This window comes from Neolamprologus brichardi, chromosome 9, assembly GCF_056152115.1.
Source record: "Neolamprologus brichardi isolate AB-2024 chromosome 9, ASM5615211v1, whole genome shotgun sequence".
Taxonomy (NCBI): Eukaryota; Metazoa; Chordata; class Actinopteri; order Cichliformes; family Cichlidae; genus Neolamprologus; species Neolamprologus brichardi.
The window spans coordinates 25,158,548-25,180,895 of NC_142112.1; the positions used below are offsets into that span (position 1 = coordinate 25,158,548).

The 22,348-nt window shown below is 41.4% G+C and overlaps 2 protein-coding genes across 17 annotated transcripts in view; both read right to left on the reverse strand.

The window, feature by feature from the left end:
* Positions 1-309: 309 nt before the first annotated feature.
* On the reverse strand, positions 310-2,000 carry LOC102782552 (uracil nucleotide/cysteinyl leukotriene receptor). Its single transcript, XM_006795162.2, has 2 exons — positions 1,938-2,000; positions 310-1,246 (listed from the first exon to the last, which is right to left on the reverse strand). Exon 2 carries the CDS (start codon positions 1,222-1,224, stop codon positions 310-312), a length of 915 nt encoding a protein of 304 aa, XP_006795225.1. The 5' UTR covers positions 1,225-1,246; positions 1,938-2,000.
* A 137-nt stretch (positions 2,001-2,137) lies between these two features.
* si:ch211-285f17.1 (sickle tail protein homolog) overlaps positions 2,138-22,348 on the reverse strand; it is a 120,688-nt gene continuing 100,477 nt past the window's right edge. For 8 of the 16 annotated variants that reach the window (XM_006795081.3, XM_035909600.2, XM_087846184.1 and 5 more), the window contains 16 exons: positions 19,918-20,708; positions 18,320-18,424; positions 17,760-17,809; positions 15,393-15,532; positions 15,053-15,228; positions 12,145-12,275; positions 11,861-12,008; positions 10,774-11,257; positions 10,374-10,569; positions 9,994-10,283; positions 9,549-9,692; positions 9,109-9,231; positions 7,288-7,368; positions 5,533-7,179; positions 4,874-5,005; positions 2,138-3,771 (listed from right to left, as the gene is read on the reverse strand). In XM_006795081.3, coding sequence (XP_006795144.2) covers positions 3,250-3,771; positions 4,874-5,005; positions 5,533-7,179; positions 7,288-7,368; positions 9,109-9,231; positions 9,549-9,692; positions 9,994-10,283; positions 10,374-10,569; positions 10,774-11,257; positions 11,861-12,008; positions 12,145-12,275; positions 15,053-15,228; positions 15,393-15,532; positions 17,760-17,809; positions 18,320-18,424; positions 19,918-20,708 — 5,160 coding nt within the window. In that variant the 3' untranslated portion in view covers positions 2,138-3,249. The remainder of the gene's footprint in view (positions 3,772-4,873; positions 5,006-5,532; positions 7,180-7,287; positions 7,369-9,108; positions 9,232-9,548; positions 9,693-9,993; positions 10,284-10,373; positions 10,570-10,773; positions 11,258-11,860; positions 12,009-12,144; positions 12,276-15,052; positions 15,229-15,392; positions 15,533-17,759; positions 17,810-18,319; positions 18,425-19,917; positions 20,709-22,348) is intronic. The other 8 variants (XM_035909601.2, XM_087846185.1, XM_035909604.2 and 5 more) reach the window with 7 other exon arrangements.

Below are 22,348 nucleotides of genomic sequence, written 5' to 3' on the forward strand. Positions count from 1 at the left end.
ATAAGATTTCTGAGTAATTCAGAGAGTAAAAATTAAAAATAGAATAAAATAAAAACAGAATTTCAAAAAATGTAAATAAAATGTCTCAGTCTTCAGTGCCAGAAAGCTAACAGGTCCCAAACTGACAAATTATCTTTGACCTATTATAGTTCCCTAAACAAGTACTGGCTAATTCTGACAATTTCAAAGTCGATGCGTAATAATCAGGGGAAGTGCAGTTTATCTGATTTGCGGTTAGGTGCTATAGGAACCACGCTGATGTTTTTAACATGGTTACCATTACCTTCATTTTTCTTCCGTTTGCATTTTTTATATGACATCTTCCCTATTTTTACAGAACAGCTTAAGAAAGGTTTTCCTGTATAGACTGTTCAAAAAGAAATACATGACAGGATCCAGTATACCACTGATACAGGTGAGTGCAGATGTTATCTGATTGGCTTTTCTCAGCCCCTCAGTAATATTTCCAAGGCTCTGCTGTTGAATGTAGATTATCCTGCACACATGGTAGGGCACAAATGCGAACAGGAAGTTCATTACAATAAGTATAATCATTTTTATAGCTTTGTCTTTCACCGGTCGTTCTTCATTTTGCTGCACTGTTCTTAGTTTCAGCAGGATCAGTATGTATGAAACCACTATAGTGATGAGGGGAATTGCAAATGCCACAATAGTGGAAATTAAAGCTGTTGGATTTGTCTTTTCTAAGTACAGTTTGTTACAAATGCCAGATGAGTTGGTTTGTTTTCTTCCAGAAAAGAGTGTAGGAGTCATGCAAACAATAACCATCACCCACAGTATGCCAACCGCTACATTTGCATACAAAGGCTTCCTGAATGATTGTGACTTTAAAGGTATAACCACAGCCAGGAGCCTGTCCAGGCTGATGAAACTCATCAAGTAGAGGCTGCAGTACATGTTTAGATAGAACAAGAAGCCTAACAGCTGACAGATGATGTGTCCAAAGGGCCAGTGGTTATCAGATAGGTGGTAAATTATGCGCATGGGTAAGACGAGGACATAAGATATGTCGGCTACAGAGAGGTTTCTCAGGAAGACTCTTGATGGAGATGTGCTTTTCTGGTGAAAGAAGGCCCACAGAGCCAAGATGTTCCCAGGCACTGCGATGATGAAAATCAGGATGTAAAAAATGGAAAGAGAATAATTCCACAGAGCTCCAGAAGTGCCATAGAAGCTCTCTCCCTCCTCCCCGGAAACATTCATAGTTGTTGCGCAGAGGATCGGCCTGGTCCAGCACAAATTAGACACAAACAGCCTGTTACAACGATTGACAGCCACATGATAGCCTTCGTTCACTCACATGATGTTTTAGTGACTTTTTTAAATTATCATAATGAAACTAAGAATGCAAAGAGAAAAATGTGACATAACATTATGAAATCATATGCAGAATCATGTGTGTATTACACATTAGAAAGAGGAACTACTCTTGCGGAACGTCAGTGTAACAAGCAAGCAGGATTACATTTTCATTAACGTCAACAAAAGAATAATTACATTCAAAAGGTACTTTTTTTTGGTAGTATAGCATATAAAAATGCTATATAGTAGAACTAACATATCACTGTGTATGTGTATGTGTGTACATACGCAAAAGGTAAAATCAACCAGAACATAAAAAAAAGTCAACCAATCATAAACTATAACAATCTAATTAAATGTATACTGATAATGATACTGCCTTTAAAACCCAGTTAGCAACTTTGTAACTACATTTGCCAAAGACACTTTGCTCTGTTGCAGAAAAATTAATTTGCATGTTCACTTAAACAATAAAGTGTACCAAACATGGCTACATGACTAAGTACAAAATTATTAGAGCTTATATGTTATTACCTAATTACCTAAATGTTTGATAGTTTAATCCAAATGTAGGGTAACGCCAAACTGGCAATAATCATAAATCATCTCCTTACCTGTAACAGTAATGCAGAGCCGTGTTTTGCCACCAGTCAAAAAGCAATGATGTGTGCACAGGATACGGGCGAAGAAGAAGTGAGAAGTCATGTGTTTTGCATATCCACTTTTGTATTTACACACAAATACCATCTGTGAATCAGACCCACACAAGGAAATAGGAAACCACAAAGAACTTGAAAAAGCCACGGAAGCCTGATGCACTACAAGCATGCAAGTCTTTATTTTTTGCTACTCCAACACACTTTTGTCTTTATTACATAGTTTCTTTATAGCATGATTTAAAGCTTTACAAAAAAAATGAGAGAAAATCAAATATTTACAAAATCTATCTGTGCAAACGTCGTCTTTTACACCACTCTCCTAAAGTAATCGAAAGGCATGCATACAAATAAACTTTGGTATGTTAACAAAACTACTTTTTTTCTTAGTAGAAGCTTTTATGTACACGTGGTAGAACAGGTTTATCACTTTGACTTAAGTACATTTAAACAACAATACATGTTAACTTAACAAACCGAGACCAGCAGTGCAAACACTGAGGTCAACACTTCAGCCACCCACAAGATTGCATGTAAATTCCCCTAAAACATGACTGAGTTAGGCTTGAAGTGAGTCATTATACAACAACTTTGGCAAATAGGCACAATAAAATGAAAACTTTTATTATTTAGTATACCTGTTGTAAATCAGTAAAATAAACCGGCAGTTCAAATGGGTGGAAACATGAGAAAATACTCTTAAAAAACTAAAGTTACTAATGAGTTTAAAATGTCTGTATACATCGTGTATACATTCAGAAAAAGGCATTTACAAGGGCAGCGTCGAATGTCCGGCAACATAGGAAATATAGAAGATTAAATATACTACGGTTATTCAATCTCTTGTTTCAAAAAAATATAACACAATTTTTTTTACATGATATTTTGTGATTGTACATCAACTCTCTATTCCCTACTCATAGCTACAGCAAGAAAATACATTTTTGAACACCATGAAAGCCTTCCACTTCAGCTACAAAGTGGCAACACTAAATCGTTTATAGTTACATTACAAAATATTCTGTCATCTGGAACGCCTTCAAGAGAGAATCGATATCCAAGTAAGCATGATCCAAAATGTGAAAATGAAGATAAAAGTAGCAGTGTGTGAATGCCAGTGTCAAAGGAAAAACATGATTTGAGTGCATCACTTAATACTTTTACAAAAAAAAACTTTAATAAAAAGAAAATGAACAACAATCCAAAACCAATATAAAATATGATCAGGTCTACCTGCTATGCTGTAAAAGCCAGAGGGGTGATAATGGGGCTAAGTAGTGTCCTTAGCTGCTGTGGCTGTTGGGATGGAGGATTTGCCGCTGCTGCCGTTGTGGGACCTGTAGCTGGTGAAGCTGGGGGTGTGTATGGTGCGGATGCTCTTTCCACCTGGGCCCAAAGGTGTGGGCGACAGAGGGGAGGGGGAAGAGGATGAGGAGGAGGAGGAGGAGAATGAAGAGGAGGAGGAGTGGACTCGACCATTCTGCGAGGAAAACGAGAGAGCTTTACCTGTGTGCTGTGAGGGTGTGGGAAGTTTGAGGGATCCGTTAGACAGGGAGGGGATATGGGTGGAAGGTAGGGAGCTGGAACGAGGTGGGTGAGAGGACAGAATGGAGGACTTTGTCACAAAGGAGGAAGAGGAAGAAGGGTTAATGGGGTTAGTAGCATCTGAATTCTGTGTGGACTGGGAGCTGCCTTTAGTAGAGCTAGGATAAAAAGCAGGGATTTTAGAGATGGGTATAGTAGGGGAAGTCGTTTTATGATCCCCTCCCACTCTTTTAGCACTTCCGTTAGCCTGTAAACAGAGATGCCAAAACAGATACTTGTTGTCAAAAAAAGAAAACTTGCAAAATAATACATTTAAAAAAGGCAAGACAATGTTAAACAAAACTACAAGTTATTTACATGGACAGACACTATGACTACACAAGCATTAATATAACTAAGACAGAACTAAAAGACACCAAAAAACAAAAAACAAAAAAACAATAAAAATACCCAGATACAAAAGCTGTCTTTTTTTTTACTGGGTTGCACAAAAGGTGAGAAACTGAACTGACAGACATGTTACCAAGAAACAGAACCAGGCAAAGGTTAGACAGTGCAATGGCAGACAGGATGGGTCTCTCTACAGAGTGGCTGTTTGTTAGAGGGATTGTTAGGCCTTGGGAAGAGCTGTTGGAGACATTTCAGAGAATAGATACGCGTAAGAGGTCCGGAGAGAATTAGGTAATAGGGTTAGGTGTTTGAAGAGTGATAGCAGATAGGGGAAAATGTGGGCCAGTGTTCCAGTGAAAGTGACGATGCAAGGTGGGTGGGTTATGCCGAAGTCTTGACGGTAAGAGAATGTATCACCTTGGGGTTAAGTAAGCTGTGCAGTGATGTTGGGTTTGAGCAGAGGTGCATTGTGAGAAGGGAGGAGCATAGCCAAAAAATGTTTTTAAAAAATCAGGTAAGTTTGTATCAAACATAGCCATAAGCATCTTAGGGCTTGGCAACACTGTTTAGGAACTCAGCTGTGATGGGAATTGGAGATGTGATGACAACTCAGATGATGACAGGATAGGATTCCGTTTGTCTCCGCCTTTTTTCCTTCTTTTTTTTTAGCCACCAACACAGTGAAAACCATGAGCAGTGTGGACATGCAGAAGCATACAGTACAGTGATGTTATGGGGATAACAGTCAAGAGTCAAACATGCCTTCGTGTCAGAGCAGACTCGAGAAAAACGTGAACAGATCCACAGTCGCCACTATCGTGACTTTATTTTTTTCACAACACTTGAAACCTCACAGCTTTGGAAGTCTTCCCACCCCCACCCTCCCTCATATGACACATGCTTTCGATTCCCTATATTTGTTCCCTGTAGTCTCTGTTAAGACCCTACAGTAAAACTACCTGTCGGAACTGCCTCTGAGCGTCCTGCAGTTTTTGCTGTTTTCCTGCTTTGTCAGTTGTACCCGGTGACTGCCTGGACTTCGCAGATAAAGGGACGGGCATCCGACTAGTAGGGGAAGCGACACTGGTATTCTGCAGGGGATCCAAATGAAAAACAAAACAGAAAATAAAAAAAAAGATAGAAAAAACACACCAAATAGGAAGTATGAAAAGTCGAGGCACTAACAGGTTTAAAAAACCCAAAAAAATCCCCGTTCATTCAATACGTCAACAATCAACGCCAGTGAAAGATCATGCACCCAGTGGGACCATTAAGCCATTATACACAAGGCATGCAGTCAAGAACAAGGATAATTAGAGCTTGATCATCATGACAGTGTCTCTGATGATGAGTGTGCCACTTGCTGAAAACCTCTTGAGTTTTAGCAATAAACTGAAGAAGAAAGATGGTAGCCAGGAACCAAACAAAATGCCACACCCAATCATGTCACCATGATTTTGTACTGAAGAGGGGAGTCATTTCCATTTCCAAGCACCTGTGGGGGGAGGGGATTAATGATTTTGTAATTTCAGTGGTTAAGGTGGGAGTGGAGGTAAGTTAGAAAACTGAAAGAGAAGAAACCCAAAGCCTCCGGGAACAACAAGAGCTAAAGAGAGACCTGTTGTACGGTGCTGGGGACACTGGGGACAGTGTTGGTGTTGGTGGTGGTAGAAGGGTTGATTACAGGGCGTGGAAGGAGCTGAGGTTTAGGCTTCTTCTGCAGTGAATTTTTGCTAGGTACCTTAGGGCCAGACCCTTTGGAGGTAGGCAGAGAGGACGCCCTCTTCAGCCCTACTCCGACTGAGATTTTTCCATTCCCTGTATTTGCTTCCTCAGTGTTAACCGACTCATCAGGGGAGCGTGGTCCCATCTCACTAATCGTGGTCTCTAGCTGCTTGATGGTCTGCTCCAGGCTGTCTAGCGTCTTGTAGGTGTTCTTCCGAATCTCATCCGTCCTGCCGAGAGCTTCGGAGTTCTGCTTTTTCAGCGGGGCAGTGTCTGTTCCCCTGGGAGTATCTGCAAAGGATTTTGAGCGCGTAATCTCATATCTCTTCGCTTCTTTGTGCTGCCTGATTGTACCATCGGATTCTTCTTCATCTTCATACACAACCACCTGTAGCGTCTTCTTGCCTGATTTGGTGCCTGTGCGAATGGCCTGAGTCAGTGCTGCCAGCTGTTTCTTAGGGAACTTGAACTTGAATTTCTTCTTCCCATCCTTGGAGTCTCCATTTGAATCTAAGTTTACCCCGTTGTCTGTTAGTTCAGATATCGAAGAAGAGGATGAAGATGATAGGCTGGCATGATCTGTAGCTCCCTGTGAGCTGCTGATTTTTTTGCCACCAACCATCTCAGCCCCTTCTGCGATGACCGGCAGCCCACTACTTCTCTCTGTGTCGGATTCCTCACTCTCCTCATCAATGCGCTCTTCTGCAAGCATCCTCTCCAGTTCCTCCTCGCATTCAAAGATGGTAGAAAGACGCTTGTAAGCTGAACGGATATCCATCGGCTCATCAAAGATGATGATGACAGGCTTCTTGTTGAAGCCGTTATCCTGCGGCACTGAAGGATCAACTGTGGTGTTTCCTCGATTTGCTGCATTGCCTACAGTAACAGTCTGCACACTTCCTTTTTTGGCATTGACCAGTTCTTGGTACTCTCCACAAGACAGTGGCTGAACCTTGGTGTTGGTGATCATAAATGCAATGTTGTCTGGGGGTGGAGGTGCCTCTTCTCCAGGCAAGTCAGGACTGAGACTAGCACCCCCATCAAGATCATCAATAGTGTTTTTAGGATGACTGCTGTCCTCGTCAGAAGTCTTTTTGGATGAAGCACCATACCGTTTAGGTGCTGCTTTAACAGCACCTGTTTTTGTGGTCGCCACTGGGTCAGTTACTATATTCTTACTAGACGAAACAGGCTCCTGGACGATCTTACTTTTCTTTTCAGTATGAACTTTAAGGATCTTTCCCTTCTGCATTTCTGCACTGGTCTTCAAGGATTCAGAGCGTTTAACATGCTTCTTTGGCAGTTTAAACGCATTAAGTCCCACAGGTTTAGGTGATATAGGTGGGGGTGATTTGGGTGTTGGAGACAGTGGTGGCCGCTGCTGTTGTTGCTGCTGCTGGCTTGGAGAAATGTCATTAACATTGACATTTGACACCTGTGTTGGAGACTGTGGGGACTCTCTGTGATGGTCGTTGGTGTCTTCCAGTCGCGATGGGGGTGAATGATCTTTGGGAATCTGGCCCGTCACATAATATATGACCTGTGATTGTGAAATTTAAAAATGTGTCAATGTTTCATAGCTTTCTAACGCTAGAGTATAAGTTAAACATATGTGATTATAGTATATGTAGTTAAAATTCATACATACCCCTTGGCTCTGTCGAACAGTTGTATTCCCATTTTCATCTGTGTCTGGATCTTTATCCTCTCGACTGGGCTCTGAGCTCTGCTAGGACAGTGTGTGGGGGAATAATATTACAGTGTAACTGGCGTGCCAGGCTGTGCTGGATTAACTGTGAAATCACATTTGGTTGCAGAACGATCTGCGGCATCAAAACCACAAGATTGGTCAATTACCTTTAACAACTGCTTTTTTATACTGTTACAGTATTAAATCCTACATAAAAACGCACATGGTACAGAGTTTTTAAAAAAAGCCAAAATAGAATATAATTCATGTTGATGGATGTATAAATATATAAATCACATAATATAAATATAAAACCGAATTGAATATTTTTTCTTTTTTTTTTTATTTCACATATCGAGCTTTACATCATTATACTATATTTAAAAGCCAGCTGTAGACTCAGCATCTAAAAAGTGGAAAATGTGGAAGTGCCTTAAACCTGCATTCTTTCTAATGACCAACAGGGGGAGACTGCTAAATTGTGACTGTTCAATAAAAGTCTGTGACATATTTATCTTATTTTTTAGTTAATTTATGACCTCATTAAACACATTAATGATGAGCTTAGTCTCATTTGGAACTTTTGAGTCTTCTTTAATGATGCATGCAGCTTATTTTGTAAATTGTTATATGTTTTAGGGTATTGTTAACCTTTAACCAACTTATCAACCTTTAATTGATAAGTTTTTTTGTTTTTTTTTGGGGGGGGGGGGGGGGGGGGGGGTTAAAAATCTATTAAAAAAAATCACCCATCACTTATTGTGGTTTCTAATAAAAAACAAAAAACAAACAAACAAACAAACAACAAATAAAAAAAAAATTACAAAGTGCTCAAATGGCGGCTTAAAAGGACCCCATGATCTAATGGGGGACATCACAGAGCCTATGTACATCTTTAAATACAGCTTATGTCCCTAACTTGTTTCTCTTTTTTTCAGTGAAATAATTAAAATTTTTAAAATTTCAGCAAAACAGTAAACTTTAATGTAATGTACTATTTACTGTGATTATAAGCTTAACCAAATAGCATACCTCTTATTTGTTTCGCGGATACTTCCAGTTCATCTTTTCAAAACTAGTAAAAGTTGATGCACTTCACACACCTAGTCCTATTTGCTTTATCATTTCGACTAAAAAAGTAATACTCAACATGTTTCAAATGATTGGTTAGGGAGGTGTAAAGCTGGGAAAAGCGAACTGAGGTGAAGTTGTGCAAAGAGAAACGGAAAAGTCATTCCTCAGAAAAGTATAGGAGAGGAGAAGGAGCATGCAAAGTGGTCAGGCTGACCTCTAGTGAACCAAGTCTGCAAAAATAGATCGTGTCTACAGTGCATTTTACTGATGTTCTTTCAATTGTCAAAAATCTAGGGCATATCAAGCAATTGTCAAATGTCATTAAAGAAAGACACGAGACGATTTAATAGCCTGTAAGGTACAGTGCTGAGGTTTTTATTGATTTGGATGAAAAGACAAGTGAGAGTTCTGAAACACATCATAGTCTAGACCAGGCATACAAAAGACACAGCATCTTTTCAGAAGCTCAATTTTATGCAGACTTAATCCTGAAAAAAAAAATTAAAGCTCTGATATTCAGCAGGATCAAAAGAGGGAGGAAAACTCAGGCAGCAAGGAAAGGAAGCTTTGTGGAGGCAGCTGCTACAGGTTTCTCTTGAGCAAAAGCAAGAGCAGAGGAGTGTTAAGACACAGCCATTGATTGTTTCATACAGTTGGCAAAGGCAGGCAGTTAGCTGGGCAGCTGCACCGGGACATATATTTTACCTTTTTCTCTTTGAGGGGTAATAAAGCCCCCGGTCTTAGCTCTCTGATTTGTGGTTCAATTCGAGCGGTGGGCTCTACCAAATTTTTCACCCCTACATCCTTAACTGTGCACTTCTGGAAAACCTGAAGATTGGAGAAAGGTGAAGGGAACAACGGGACAAGGGTTTTGAGGAGTATCTTCACAACTGCACAGCTGTAAAACGCCACAATTTTAAAAAAGTGCAGTAAAGTTCAATGAAAGTTATTTCTTCGGCAGCTGTCAGCACCCATCCTTTGCCACTTCCAAGGAAGTCACCCACCACAGGAAGAAATGATAAGCAACCCACAACGCAGAAATCAATCAAATCCAGCATCCTAATTTCCATATGTCGGTTAAATTGATTGTATTTGCACATGTTTGAAAGGAGCGTGTGAGTGTGCGTGTTGTATATGGATCTAACCTGGAGCTCTGCCATGATCTTGTCCCCTTCATCTTCCTCTTCTCTCGTAACCAGGGGAGGAGTGGCTGGCTTCGGCTTGGTCTCCGGCGCAACCTTGGTGGGCTTGGGTTGGGGAGAGGGAGGTGGGGCCTCCTCTTCGCCCTCCTGTGAGAAATAATGTGAGGGAAATTATTCTTTTATTTTTAACAAGCAGCAAAGTTTGTGGAAATGAAAATGGATACTGCATTCATGTTGGATGAGCGTAAAGACAGAGTTAAAGGCAAAGTTAAACAGTATCTCTCCTGAAAATGGCAACCTTTACACTTTGGAGAAAGCCTAAATAGCTCTTTCCCCTTTTCTTCCAGTTTTAATGCAGTGGCTTAACTAAATCCCACTTGGCTGTACGCTTAGCGCACAGGCACAAGAATGGTTTTCTTTACTCTCTCCAACCTTTTAAAGCACCAACCTGAGTCGAGACAGACTCCTTCCTGTTGGTGTAGACGACCTCACCAGAGCGTGTAGTGGTCATGCCTGAGCTGGAGCTGGGGTAGGTTTTCCTTGGCGGAGGCGGTGGTGGGGACTTGTTCGGCTTTTCAGACCCCTGTTTTGCCAAGCTTTCAGTGGTTGCTGGCTTGATGGCAGTTTTGGAGAGTTTCTCTAGTGCTGGCTTGGCAGATTTCTCCACCAGAGGCTTAGGGAGTTTCTCGGACCCCTTCTTTGCTGGTTTGTCTGATTGCGGGCCTGACTGGGGCTCTTCTGTCATACATGGCAATAGGAAACAACATTAAGGTATGTAGATAAAGCAAAAAAAAAGTTGTTTAAGTTACATTTGTGTGTGATTCCTACCTGATGGTAGCTCAACAGGGTTGTGAATGTCTTCTTCTACAATACCAGCAGCAGGCAGTGCTGTGTTCTCTTCTACTTCTAGACTTGGAATTCCCTTCATCATGTTTGCCTGAGCCTCTTGTAGGATCTTCTCAAACTCTTTTCCATCATAATGACCCATATTCTGCCTCCTCTCTTCCCACTCTTTCTCTGCCGCCTGGACAGTGCAGACAAAACAAACATACCAAAGAGTCAGAGAAAGTTTACGGTTGTCAGAAGTGCAAACTAAATGAGGGACTATTATTTCTAAACAAAAACAATACATTAAATACATTAGAGATTTTTAGGACACTCATAAAATAAACTGAGGCTAATGTCAGCATATACACGTAAATGAAAATTACAAGGTGGGTAAACATACCTTTATGGAAACAGCTCTGCTTTTGTTCTTTTCCTTACTGCTCTGAAGCTCTTCTATCACAAGATCCTGGCTGGCTGTTCCATTACTGTTCCCATGAGTCTTTTTGTAGCGGGTGGGACTCGGTGGATCTGTGTCAACCGCTTTGGGAGCCTCACGGTCTTGACTCTTGCTAAGGTTGGGACTGGAGATATGAGTGGGGCTAGGTGTGGCTGGGGGACTAGGTTGAGATGTCAAAGCCGCAGATTGCTGGGACTGCTGAATGTGGACCGGGGAGCTCTGGACATGATGGATGACCACCGGGGATGAAGGCATCACCTCGGATTTGATGGTGGAGCTCTGAGGCTCTAGTGGGGCTGAGGTTGAGTCAGGTTGGCCTGGTGCTGGAGAAACATCTGCAGGGGTGTCTACTGCTACTGCGGGGCTGTTGTCCACTGTGGCATTACTGGAAAGCTCAGGCCCTTTCTGAGAAAACTCAGTAGCACACCTGCAGAGGGAAGGGAAACAATAAGAAATACACATCATACAGAAACACTGGCGAAAGAAATCTTTGTGCAACAACGCTCAGAAATTTGTATTCGCAAGTTATGGTCTTTTAAAACGGTTATTAGGACTATACTACATCAAACCTTGCTGTAAAGTAGACAAATAATACTACATATTTAATGACATGAGGGATAAACCAGCACAAAATCTATAATGCAACAGGTGGGTTTGGCAACAGGGCATATTTTTGGTTAAAAAAAACAGAGGGAGAGCAGGAGCCAGTTTGGCATCTGTATTAAAATGGAAATTAGGTGCTGCATTGCCCACCAAATTAATTCACTTATCGGTTGAGTGAAGGTGATGGAAGTAAATCTGGATGCCAAAGCCTTCTGTCCGCACAGAATGACCTCTTTGATGGGATAAAGGCTGGCTTGCCACTATAATCAAACGGTACAATCTCCCACATCATAGACCCCAGCGAGGAGCCCCGCAAAGTGCTTTTTGTTTTCATCTTCAATTTCCCCTCTCGCACTCAGCTCCCATACTCCAACACATCTTCTCATTTTTCCCTGCTTTATCTTTTCATTCTCCATTTCCCCCCTACCTTCTCAGGCTGCTGAGTGTGTCGGTCAAGCTCTTCACCCTTTTCAGCATACTGTCCAATTTGTGGGGCTCTTCTTTCAAAAACTTGACAGCTTCTACTTCCACCCTGAGCACAGCCCGCATTCTGGCCTGAAGGGCTGGGAACTCTCCTGATGAAATTTAAACAGAGAGGGAAAAAATTGTAAAATACTCCTATGGCATGGATTTTTACTGCGCAAAGCTGAATGATAATGCAAGTATACTGGAGTAAGGAACATTAATGTAATGGGAAGGCAGTCACCATACCTTTAAGCCCTGCCAGAGATTCTCCCACCTTCCTCAGGGTTACCGCTCCCTCTTCCACATCTTTTAGGGTCACTGCTCTGTGTGTTGTGGCTGAGTCATTCTGCAGAGAACCTACATACTGTTCCAGCTCGCTGCAGAAAAAAAACAGAAAGTAATCTAGAGTTGAGTGACTTTTAAAAAAAAACTGCCTGGCAAATTCACTCACTGGCCACTTTGATAGGTACACCTGTTCATATCTGCAAATATCTAATCAGCCAATCGCGTTGCAGCATGTAGACATGGTCAAGATGCCCTGCTGCAGTTCAAATTGAGCACCAGGGCGGGGAAGAAAGGTGATATAAATGAATCTGAATGTGGCGTAGTTGTTAGTACCAAACGGGCTGGGTTGAATATTTCAGAAACTGTTGATCTACTGAGATTTTCCCACACAGCTATCTCTACGGGTTACAGAAAATAGCCTAAAAATGAGAAAATAACCAGTAAGTAGCAGTTCTCTGGGCGAAAATGCCTGAAGACGCCAGAAGTCAAAGGAGAATGGCCAATCTGCTTTGAACTGATAGGAAGGCAACAATAACTCAAATAACCACTCACTGCGACCAAGATATACACAACAGTATCTCTGGAAGCCTCCTGTCAGCTAAGAACAGCAGAATTATGCTACAATTGGCACAGCCTCACCAAAATTAAGAGAATAGAAGACTAAAACAAAAAAACAAAACAAAAAAAACAACCCCTGGTCTGATAAGTCTCAGTTTCTGCTTAGACATTCAGATATTAGGGTTAGAACTGGGCATAAACAACATGGATCTATTCTGCTTTGTATCAGTGGTTCATGTGGTTTAATGGCATAGAATAGTATAAGCACCTTACTACAAATTGAGCACTGCTTAAACGCCACAGGCTACCTGACTATTGTTACTGACCATGTCTATCCCTTTATGACCACAGTGTACCCATCCTGTGATGACTGCTTCCAGCAGGATAACACACCATGTCACAAAGCTCAAATCATCTCCAGCTGGGTTCTTACATGACAATGAGTTTTCTGTACTCAGTCTCTAGACCTCAATGCATTAGAGCACCTGTGAGATGTGGTGAAATGGGAGATTCTCAACAGGGATGCGCACCCGACAAATGTGCAGAAACTGTGTGATGCTATCATGCCATTATGGCCCAAAATTGGCATCTAATGAGTGTACACTTGAAAAACAAAACAAACAAGCCAAAAAACCCTGCATAAATAGGCTCTTATTATGATTGTTTTCACTGTATAAACACCAGGGGGCAGGATACAATCATGTTTCTTAAAGATCATAAGCCAAAACTGGGGAAAGGTAGGAAAAGTGTCTGGGATTGATGCATGAAAAGCAATAGTGCATATGATATGTAAAATTCATATTTTAAGCTGCGAATAAACATATTAAATGTGCAGTCCTCTTTCCTGTCTACACTATATTGCTTAATCTAGACTGGATCTGGTCTTATCCCAAACCCCCAAATATTTACACACTGAATGAGGGCTTATTTGTGAGAAAGCACTTCCTCACATAGAAATCATATCACCCTGCCTGAGAGCCATCCCGGTGCTAGAGAAAGCTGGCTGTTCCAAAGGGAAATGTGCTGTATGATAACATTGTCTGCAGTGTTGGATTGCATGAGAGGGAACTAAAATCACATTTCATTGTGGCCAGGTACCCTTGAGAAACACTCTTTTATAGGAGTCCCCTGAAGGGATTAGGAAAGGCAACAAGGAGACAGTGTGTTAAATGCCCTTCTATGCAAAGGCTTTTTGGTAGTGAGAATGATGGATTTTTCCTTTTTTATGAAGCCTCCAACAGAACAAAAATACTGTTTGTTCAATAATGTATCCCTCTGTTTGCCAGGGTATAGGAGGCAGCCTTTAAAGACCACTTGCGTTGCATTTGCATGAGGAATTTGGAACTTTTCTTACTTTCTTTCATAATTCTTTCTCGTGAACTGAAACGGGCAGTATGGGACACTAAGAATTCCACTTAAGGCGAAAATAGCTTCAAATACTGCAGTTGTTCAGCTTTAATCCACTGAAAATGACCACTGTCAGATTTAATACATTTTTTTTCTTTTTCTGTGTGACTCCATTAAGGTTTTCCTGTGTTTTTATGGTATGACTTTCCATATTTTAAGGGGTGAGTTTTAAAAAAAGGTTACAAAATATGGTCTGATAGATTGAATTCTCTCAAGAGGGCAGCAGTTTTCACACCACGCACTCCAAATGGTTCTAAAGCCAAGCAGCTCTAATTGCCATGCCTTATTTAAGGGGCCAGGAGCTGTGTTTTGCTGACTCACAAATGGCTGCATACCAAGTGTAACAAAGGGCTTAACACAGCTTCAGCGCCCCGACTTCCTCCTGTTCATTTCCCAGAATCCAAGAACTGCTATGATTGTGTTTATTGGAGCATATGTTTGCCGCTGTCTAGCAAGACAACACTGTTTGACCTTGTCTGTAAACATCCAAATAAAAAGGATTCAATTACTGCTCCCTGTTGGCAAGACGAGGCGAATGAATTCAAATAAGAGCAGGGCGGTGAGTAATTACTCCACAGTTGAGTCCATTGTTTTAGACCGCTGTCTCTGAGAGGCAGGCGTAGCTTGCCTGCATAAACCTGTGGGCTGTAATTTAGAGGGTGTTGGCTTGTCAAAGCGTTTAGGATTGAATGGCTCAGGTGAGCTGATAACAGCGAAGCCTTTTGGGCGCTTCCTATAAACAAAGGCACAGCAAATGTAGTTGCAGATATGTGCACTAAATCAACTGTCAGACTTTTGAAAAACTTTGTTGAATGCAAACAAACGTGTCTATCCATTTTAGACACAATTTAAACAAAACAGCATCTGTTGTGTTGGGCAATGAGCGAGTCCTGAGCAGTCTTACCTGAGCTGTGTGAGGACACGCTCCTCCAGACCCAAGTACTTGTGCCTGTCCTCTTCTACCACAGCTCTCTGTCGCTGAACAGGGTCCTCCATACGCCGCATTGCTTCTGCAAGTTTAATACTGATTTCCTGCTCTGCCCGCTTCAGCTGCACCCGTAATGCCTCCTGATTCTGGAGCTGAAGTGATGTACATAGCAAAGTGAAAGTTATTAGAGGACCTGGACTAGTAAACCGAGATATATGGCTTTTTGGGTATCACACTTAATCACATGCATATACACAGCTGGAGATGTGGACAAACGCAACAGTTTAATTTAATTAAAATGGAGACAAAGTCTTGCCTGCAGCTGCCTCATCTGATGCAGTTGCATCCTGAGGTCAGAAACATTCTTCCTGAACTGCAGGAGGTTTACTTTGAGTGGAACTGAGCCCTTGTCTGGTGAGCTTGCACTGTTCTTGGGAGACAAGACCGGAGAACCACCTGGACCAAGAGAAGAAGGAAAAACCCACACAGCACAGCTTAAGTTTGTTTTCTGAAAATTACGACCCATATGTACAAACTAAAACCTTTGAAATCAAAGCTCATAATAACTCTTATGAACTGTAAAAATTCTAGTAAACATTATTAGGGAGGCTTTAAAGTGTAGATTTTTTTCCCCCCTTTTTCAAGCACTCACTCTACGTATTAGCGGGCAGATTGTAAATGCCTGTAAACACACCTTTTTCCAAATGTTCAGCAAAGATTTCTTCTAATTTTTGTGGCATCATTTCTACTTCATATGTACTATAGATATGTTAACACCCTTATTAGTTACAGCTGGAAATGGCTGTCAACTAATTATTTCAGTCACTGCTAAAGATGAAGAACAGGCTGAAACCATGGAAACCAAAGTAACTTAAATCCATGGTGGAAGTCCCTAAATAGAAAGTAAGAGCAATATTTCAAACTGCACCATGAGATTGAAATGTAATGACCCTATAGAAATACACGTTCAGTCACAACAGACGACACTGGTTTTGTCAAACACAGCATGTAAAGGAGGAGCTTGAGTGGGTTGCAAAGCAGCTTGCAATGAGCACCAACTGTAGGTGGGCTAAAGCAATTTTAATACTGCACCCCACTTGTTGTGTTTGTTTTAGTATTTATGTTCTCCTGGTTCTTATCTAGGGACTTTGTTGTTTAGTTGTTAACACATTTGCCTTACAAAAGTTAAAAGATTGAGCCTGGGAGGAAACACAAATCCAGCCTCAGGGTTTCACAGGCTAGTACCGATAACAAGCCTAGATAAATGGGAGGGCATATTCATTTGCTGTGGTGACCCCTTGGGAAATAAACAGCTGAAATGACCTCATCTTCTAGCTCTTATCTATACACAGATGTGCTTCCATGTTTTTTTCTTTTAACATATATGAATGCCATCAGGGACTGCAATTGCAGGATCTAAGTGCTCATCTTAATTATCGTGCATTGTCCTTTTTAAATAAACCTGAAACTAGTCAAAGGATATCAGCAGAGGTGTCAGCTGATGTGGGATGACAGTGAGGTCAGCTGAGCTTGACTTTGTGTCCTGTGTAGCTAAATTAACACTGCATGCATTCAGTTTTACAGTAACATATCTTTTCAAAAATGTGTGTCAATTAACCTGGGATCTTAATTCACTATATAAATAGTTGAAGTTGGGCCAATTTTCTGGTAGAGAGCAGTTTCAAGGTCTGTTTATTATCCACAGTAACTTGGAAATTCTTTCTGTGCATTTGTGCTGTATTTTTATCAGATTTATGAAATGAATGTCTGTCACTGTATATTTGAGGCAAATGTCAAAACCATCTGCAAGAATGGATACCACAAGAGGCAAGTACAAATTTTCTTGTGTAATTAAGAGCAGCCAATCCTTTAAACTCAAAAAAATACAAAGAAAGTAGTGTCCATCCATTTTAGTTAAGAGGATGAACTGAATTCTTTTGACATATACCATGGCGCAGTGAAAGAACACACTTTTGTCTTTGTAATCCCCCAAATCTATTTACAGCGTGAACAGACCTGAACTACTGGTTACAATGTATATTTTGAAAGAAGGACACGCTGGGTGGTGACGATCAAGAAGCATGTGAGGGATTAAACAAATATGCTCACGTTTTTTCATGTTAGAGGCTGTCTGGCGAGATCAAAAAAGACCCTGTAACTTTTCTGATGTTTTGAAGATTTGCTCAAACACATGACAAGTAAATCCCTCTGAAAACGACATACTCCATGAAATGTTTCTTGAGACACGAGCTTAGCTTTCAAGACACATAAATAGCGTTGTGTTTTTGCTTCGCCACTGGTGAGGTTGCAGATCTTTTTATCAAGCTAAGGTCTGGCCGCAGAACGCTGCGGCGCGGAGATTGAATCGCTGAATCATCTTGGCAGGCTTGAGAAGTAATAGCATCTTGTTTTAAGTAGTGCTTTGAGGGGCTTGTGTTAGCTGCGCTGGCTCTCGTCTCTTAACTCCTATTAAACTGGATGAACTGGGTAAAGGAGCGCAAGGAAATATGAACTGATGACAAGCAAAGAAGCCTGACTTTGTTTTTCCTCCCTCCAGTGCTGTTCATTGCAGACTGCTGACTGACACTGATGTGTGGGCTTGTCTGCACATGATATTATGGCATTTATATCAACTAAAAAGAAAAAAACTCCAGAAATCCCACATAATAGAAGAGATACTAACCTGAACTATGAGCACTGTGGGCTGGAGATGATGTCTTCGGGGGTCTCTCGCTGCAGTCAGAGAGAAATTTATCGGACAAGAGTTTGTGTAACAGAAATAAACAGCACTTTAGATTTACAGCTTGATATTAGTAAGGACAAACAAGGTAAAATAAAGAATGATGGGGCAGACTGACAAACCAGAAAGGTTAAAATGATGTTAATGATGTTAACAAGCTTCATCATCAGTGCATACAGTAGCTACATTCAAATTCACAGCAGACATTTTAGACTAGGCGTTAAGCAAACATTTCCAAACAATATAAATAAAGAAGAGAAAGAGCTGAAAAGCAGCCAGATGAACAATAGTGGCCATTTATCTAGAGGGCAAAAGGCTTCGATAACAGATTCACATTCAAACCGATTTCCTTTTTAGCAGACACTATTTTACCTGAGTGTCTGATATGGCCATTATTGAAGGGATAATTTATCCTTCCTCCTCTGACTGAATCACCAGGCTTTTCTTTTGAAAAGTCCATTTCACTCGATGCCTCCACTCTGTCCTATACTGTGATTGCTTACCTTAGAGGCTCCTTGGTGCCACTAGTGTTTGGGCCCTTTAAAAGTGCATGCTGAACAAGACCAGTCAAGCTGGCAATCTGTTGTTCCATAGCCTTCATTCGTTCTCTGCAGACACATCAAAAAATTCTGCTTTCAACACCGAGGCCTATTGGATATGACAGCTGCCACTGGAGCAAATATTAGCTCAGAATGAAAACGGGAGGGTTGTAAACAGAATAATCAATCGCTTTTAATCACCTAACCATGAAACGTTTTGCCATTTTGTGAGATGATTACAGAGCAGAGATTTTTCTTTTGTTTTGGAATTGATTTGCAATATGCCACAAGTAAATGTTGTCTCTGGTAAATATGAATCGTTTCTGAATTACAAATAAAAAAAAATGTAAAAACCCCAAAAGCTCGTGTCCAAATAGAATAAACAAGACAGACAACTTCTTGACAAGCCTAAGCTTGACACCCAAGGTGCTCGGGTCATATTGTTTTTTTGACTGAGTCACATGTGGCAACTGCCAAAAAGAGAGTGAAAGGATTATTTGAACTGTATGACACTGCCTTAAGAAAGCCTACACTGCAGGCAGGTGAGGGAACTGGCAACAGAACTGCTTTTGCTTTATAAGGCACATAAGATGTGCCTTATTTAGTGTGCCTTCATCTTGTTTTGTCATTTATTTATGTTGCCTTGCTATTTATATTTCCTGCAGAGTCTATTTGGAGCACCCACGATTTCATTGCACATGTACAGTGACAATAAAGGGCTATTCTGTTCTATTCATAATTTATCTTGAGGCACGGGGCACGTTAAGGACACAGTGCAGACACAAAGTCTATGTGAATACAACAATGACCACAATATTTTACACGAGTATATTCTATGACAACTACAGTTTATTTTGAAAGTGAAGAATGGTACTTTCCCAATCAAATTCCTCCACTCTTTCAGATATTCCCAGGGCATTTCTAATGGAGGTTTTGGGCTTCCCAGGTGGTCTGGCCTGATCTGCATGACTGGCCATTTCAAATACTTTTTCACACAGAGCCCATGTACCCTCCTTTCTAGTTAAGCATTGCTAAGAGGCCAGCATCCCTCTTGCACCCTTTCTGTGTTTATGTGCTCTCAGTCTGAGAAGACAAACCTAACCCAGGTACTAAAATATCTGGTAGATTAACTGAAACTGAATAGAGTCTGTAAGGGGTGTTCTTGTTTAAATATATACTGATTAATAGAGCCTTTAGATACTATCCTGTTTCACTAGTGGTAGCTATGCCTGGGCTTACACGCTCATCAACAATATCAGCTCCAAAATTCGAGTTAGCAAGATAAGCAAGAGCTGGATATATACACAAACCAAACTCATCAAAATGTGCTTCATGTGCAGATCTTTATGCTGAAGATAGTGAGAGGGCAGGTTATATTTATTCTTCACACATGGATGATGAAACAGAGTCAGACCAGGTACTGGAAAGCAGCAGTTCATGGTTAGGGTGACACTGGGATGCAGAGTTAGTCCATGCTCCCATGCAATGTCTCGGTAGTTATTTTAACAACCCCCCCCCCCGCTACTATATGCAACACTGTGTCCTCTGCTCTGGTAGCTTACCGTGTCTGATGGTCACTGGCAGCTGGGATTGGCCCCTGGAGGTCTGGAACCACAGGTGAGCCCATGCTGTTCCGTGGCTTTGTCCCCGTTACTTCTTCCTTCCTGAAGGACTGGCGCACAGGCGAGCTTCTCTCCATGGTAACACTATGAGATGGCATGCCATGAGGAGGTCCACCATGGATGTCAATCATTCGTACCTCAGTCATCCGATGAGGGGACGGCGGAGGTGTCTTAGAACCCAAAGTCGGCAGCTGGCTGTTTCTGGACTTCTGCCTGTACAGAGAGGGGTGATCTATAGTGTCTGTAGGGCTAGGTCCACCATAAGAACTTGTGGAGCGGATGGAGGCACGGTGAAATCCCCCCATGGCATGCTCTGGACCATCAAGCCCAGGGCTGGGGTGTGGTCCATGGGCTGCAGCAATGCCCATTCGTCCCTCTTGGAGGAGGTATGGATCTGCGTACAAGCCCTCATTCCCTCTAGAAAGAGTGTGGCTCTTTCCAGCCAAATCCTCATCTGGCTTGACATCTCGTCTCTCTAGGATGGCGCTGGGACAAGGAGAGTTAGAGCGGGCCGGTGGGTTGGCATTGGAGATTCTGTCCCTTGGGATGGTGGCGCTCCCAGGTAAAGAGCCCTGCCGTGGGCCAAATGGGATTCTGGAGGGGGATGGAGGCATAGAGTGGGGCGTTGGGGGGAGTGCTGCTTGCATTGGGTGGTGGGACGGGGGAACCATGGGAGGATGCCTTAGAGGGGGCTGGCCATCACGGCCGGCAAGTGCCATGTCACTGTGCATCTAGAAAATTTTTTTTAAAAAAATCATAAAAACACACAAAAAAATTATTTAAGTACACAAAAAGTTCCTTCTTTTAGTAGATCTTAAATTAAAGATGCATATTTCTGTCAACTTCAGTTACTTCTTACTTTGTGTAGATCTTGTAACTTTAGACTGGAGCTGCCCTTAAAACAAAAACATCTATCTATCTTACACTGTTGCTTTTCAAAGAATATATACTGTCAGCAAATTTTCCCAGAAGTAGAAAATAGTTACACAATTCCTGGACACACAGCATATCACTCTAAGCCCTTGATATCATGCCCAGAGGCTTCCATATAAAACAATATTGCATGAAGTACAAGGCTATTCTCCCTGTTAAAAAAAATTGCACAGTTTCTGCTTTTTGAAAGAAGGTGAGGTTAAGTGTTGCAAATGCGCCACCAGAGGTTCGTGGAAGCCTTCGGGGTTAGACAGTACCTTGGCTAATTTGCAACAGTATCTGTCTGAATAGCAAATACAGCCCACAGTTCTTTAGCTCAACCACCTTAAAGCTCTTTGAAGGCTAATGTGCAAAAACCTAACCTCAATTAATTGGAACACCTTTCTTGGTTAAGGGATATAGAAGAATAGTCAGTGCAAAAGTCTTAAAGGTGCACAGTGTTCAGTCTTTACATTACTTCCTCTACTTTTATTTTGACACCTTGCATAAAGCAAGACTGTGTTTTGCTTAACGAATAAAAAAAGAATTAAATTATTTCCTCTGCAAACAAAAAGTTACTTAATATGCAACATGCACCCTTGGCCAGCCATGCAGTGAAAGCAATAATGGAAATTTAATATCGGCTCAGAAAGAACAAGCAACAAAACAATAAAAGTCATTTCATTTTAGATTGGGTTTTCTTTAGTTTGTTTTTCTCTCGCTCTCTTTTTTACTGAACTAAACATGTACAAGCACATTTGAAACCTAAATTATAAACACAGACAGAATTCATGGATACACACTCTCCTACAGGGTGTCACAAGTGGGTATGAATCGAATCGGTTTTCCAGTCTAACTTTCTATTCCCGTCAAACACACAAACTATTGTTTGTCCGATGTATGACTCACAGGTCTCACCTAAAAGTCAAGACAAGTCAAAAACGTAACGCAAAGGTTTTGTTATTTCAGTCTCGTCATTATTTATTACTTCCCAGAGTGCCAACAAAGATTAGCACAGTGAGGTGAACAATAAAGTGGGTGTGACCCTTGTGTGTGCCAGAGTAGGTGCAAACTGGAAAACAACAAATGCACACAGAGAGTACAGTAACAAAAGAGCTCAGGCTTGGCTGTGGTGACAACAGTAAAAAGAAAGAAACTTTGTAGCAGGGAAAGTTCACGCAGCAGTAAATATGACTGCAACAAGTCCGACCAAGCAGCAAAACACTAAGACTTCAGCGCAAAGAGCCACTGCTGACCGTCACAAAACTATAAAGACTTGCACACGCTCATAAAAAAGAAAAGTCATCCTCGTGTAGAAATTGCTCTGAAGCCCTAAATAACATCTGACTGCTTTTCCAATCCCTGCAAAGCCATATAAGAACAATTTTAGCCAAAAAGCAGCTCTCAATCCCAAACAGATGTTGCACCTTTGAAACACCGACCGAAACATCTAAAAATA

What these genes read in the sequence shown, in the direction of transcription:
- LOC102782552 (XM_006795162.2), bottom strand. Translation starts at nt 1,224, where the DNA reads ATGAATGTTTCCGGGGAGGAGGGAGAGAGCTTCTATGGCACTTCTGGA.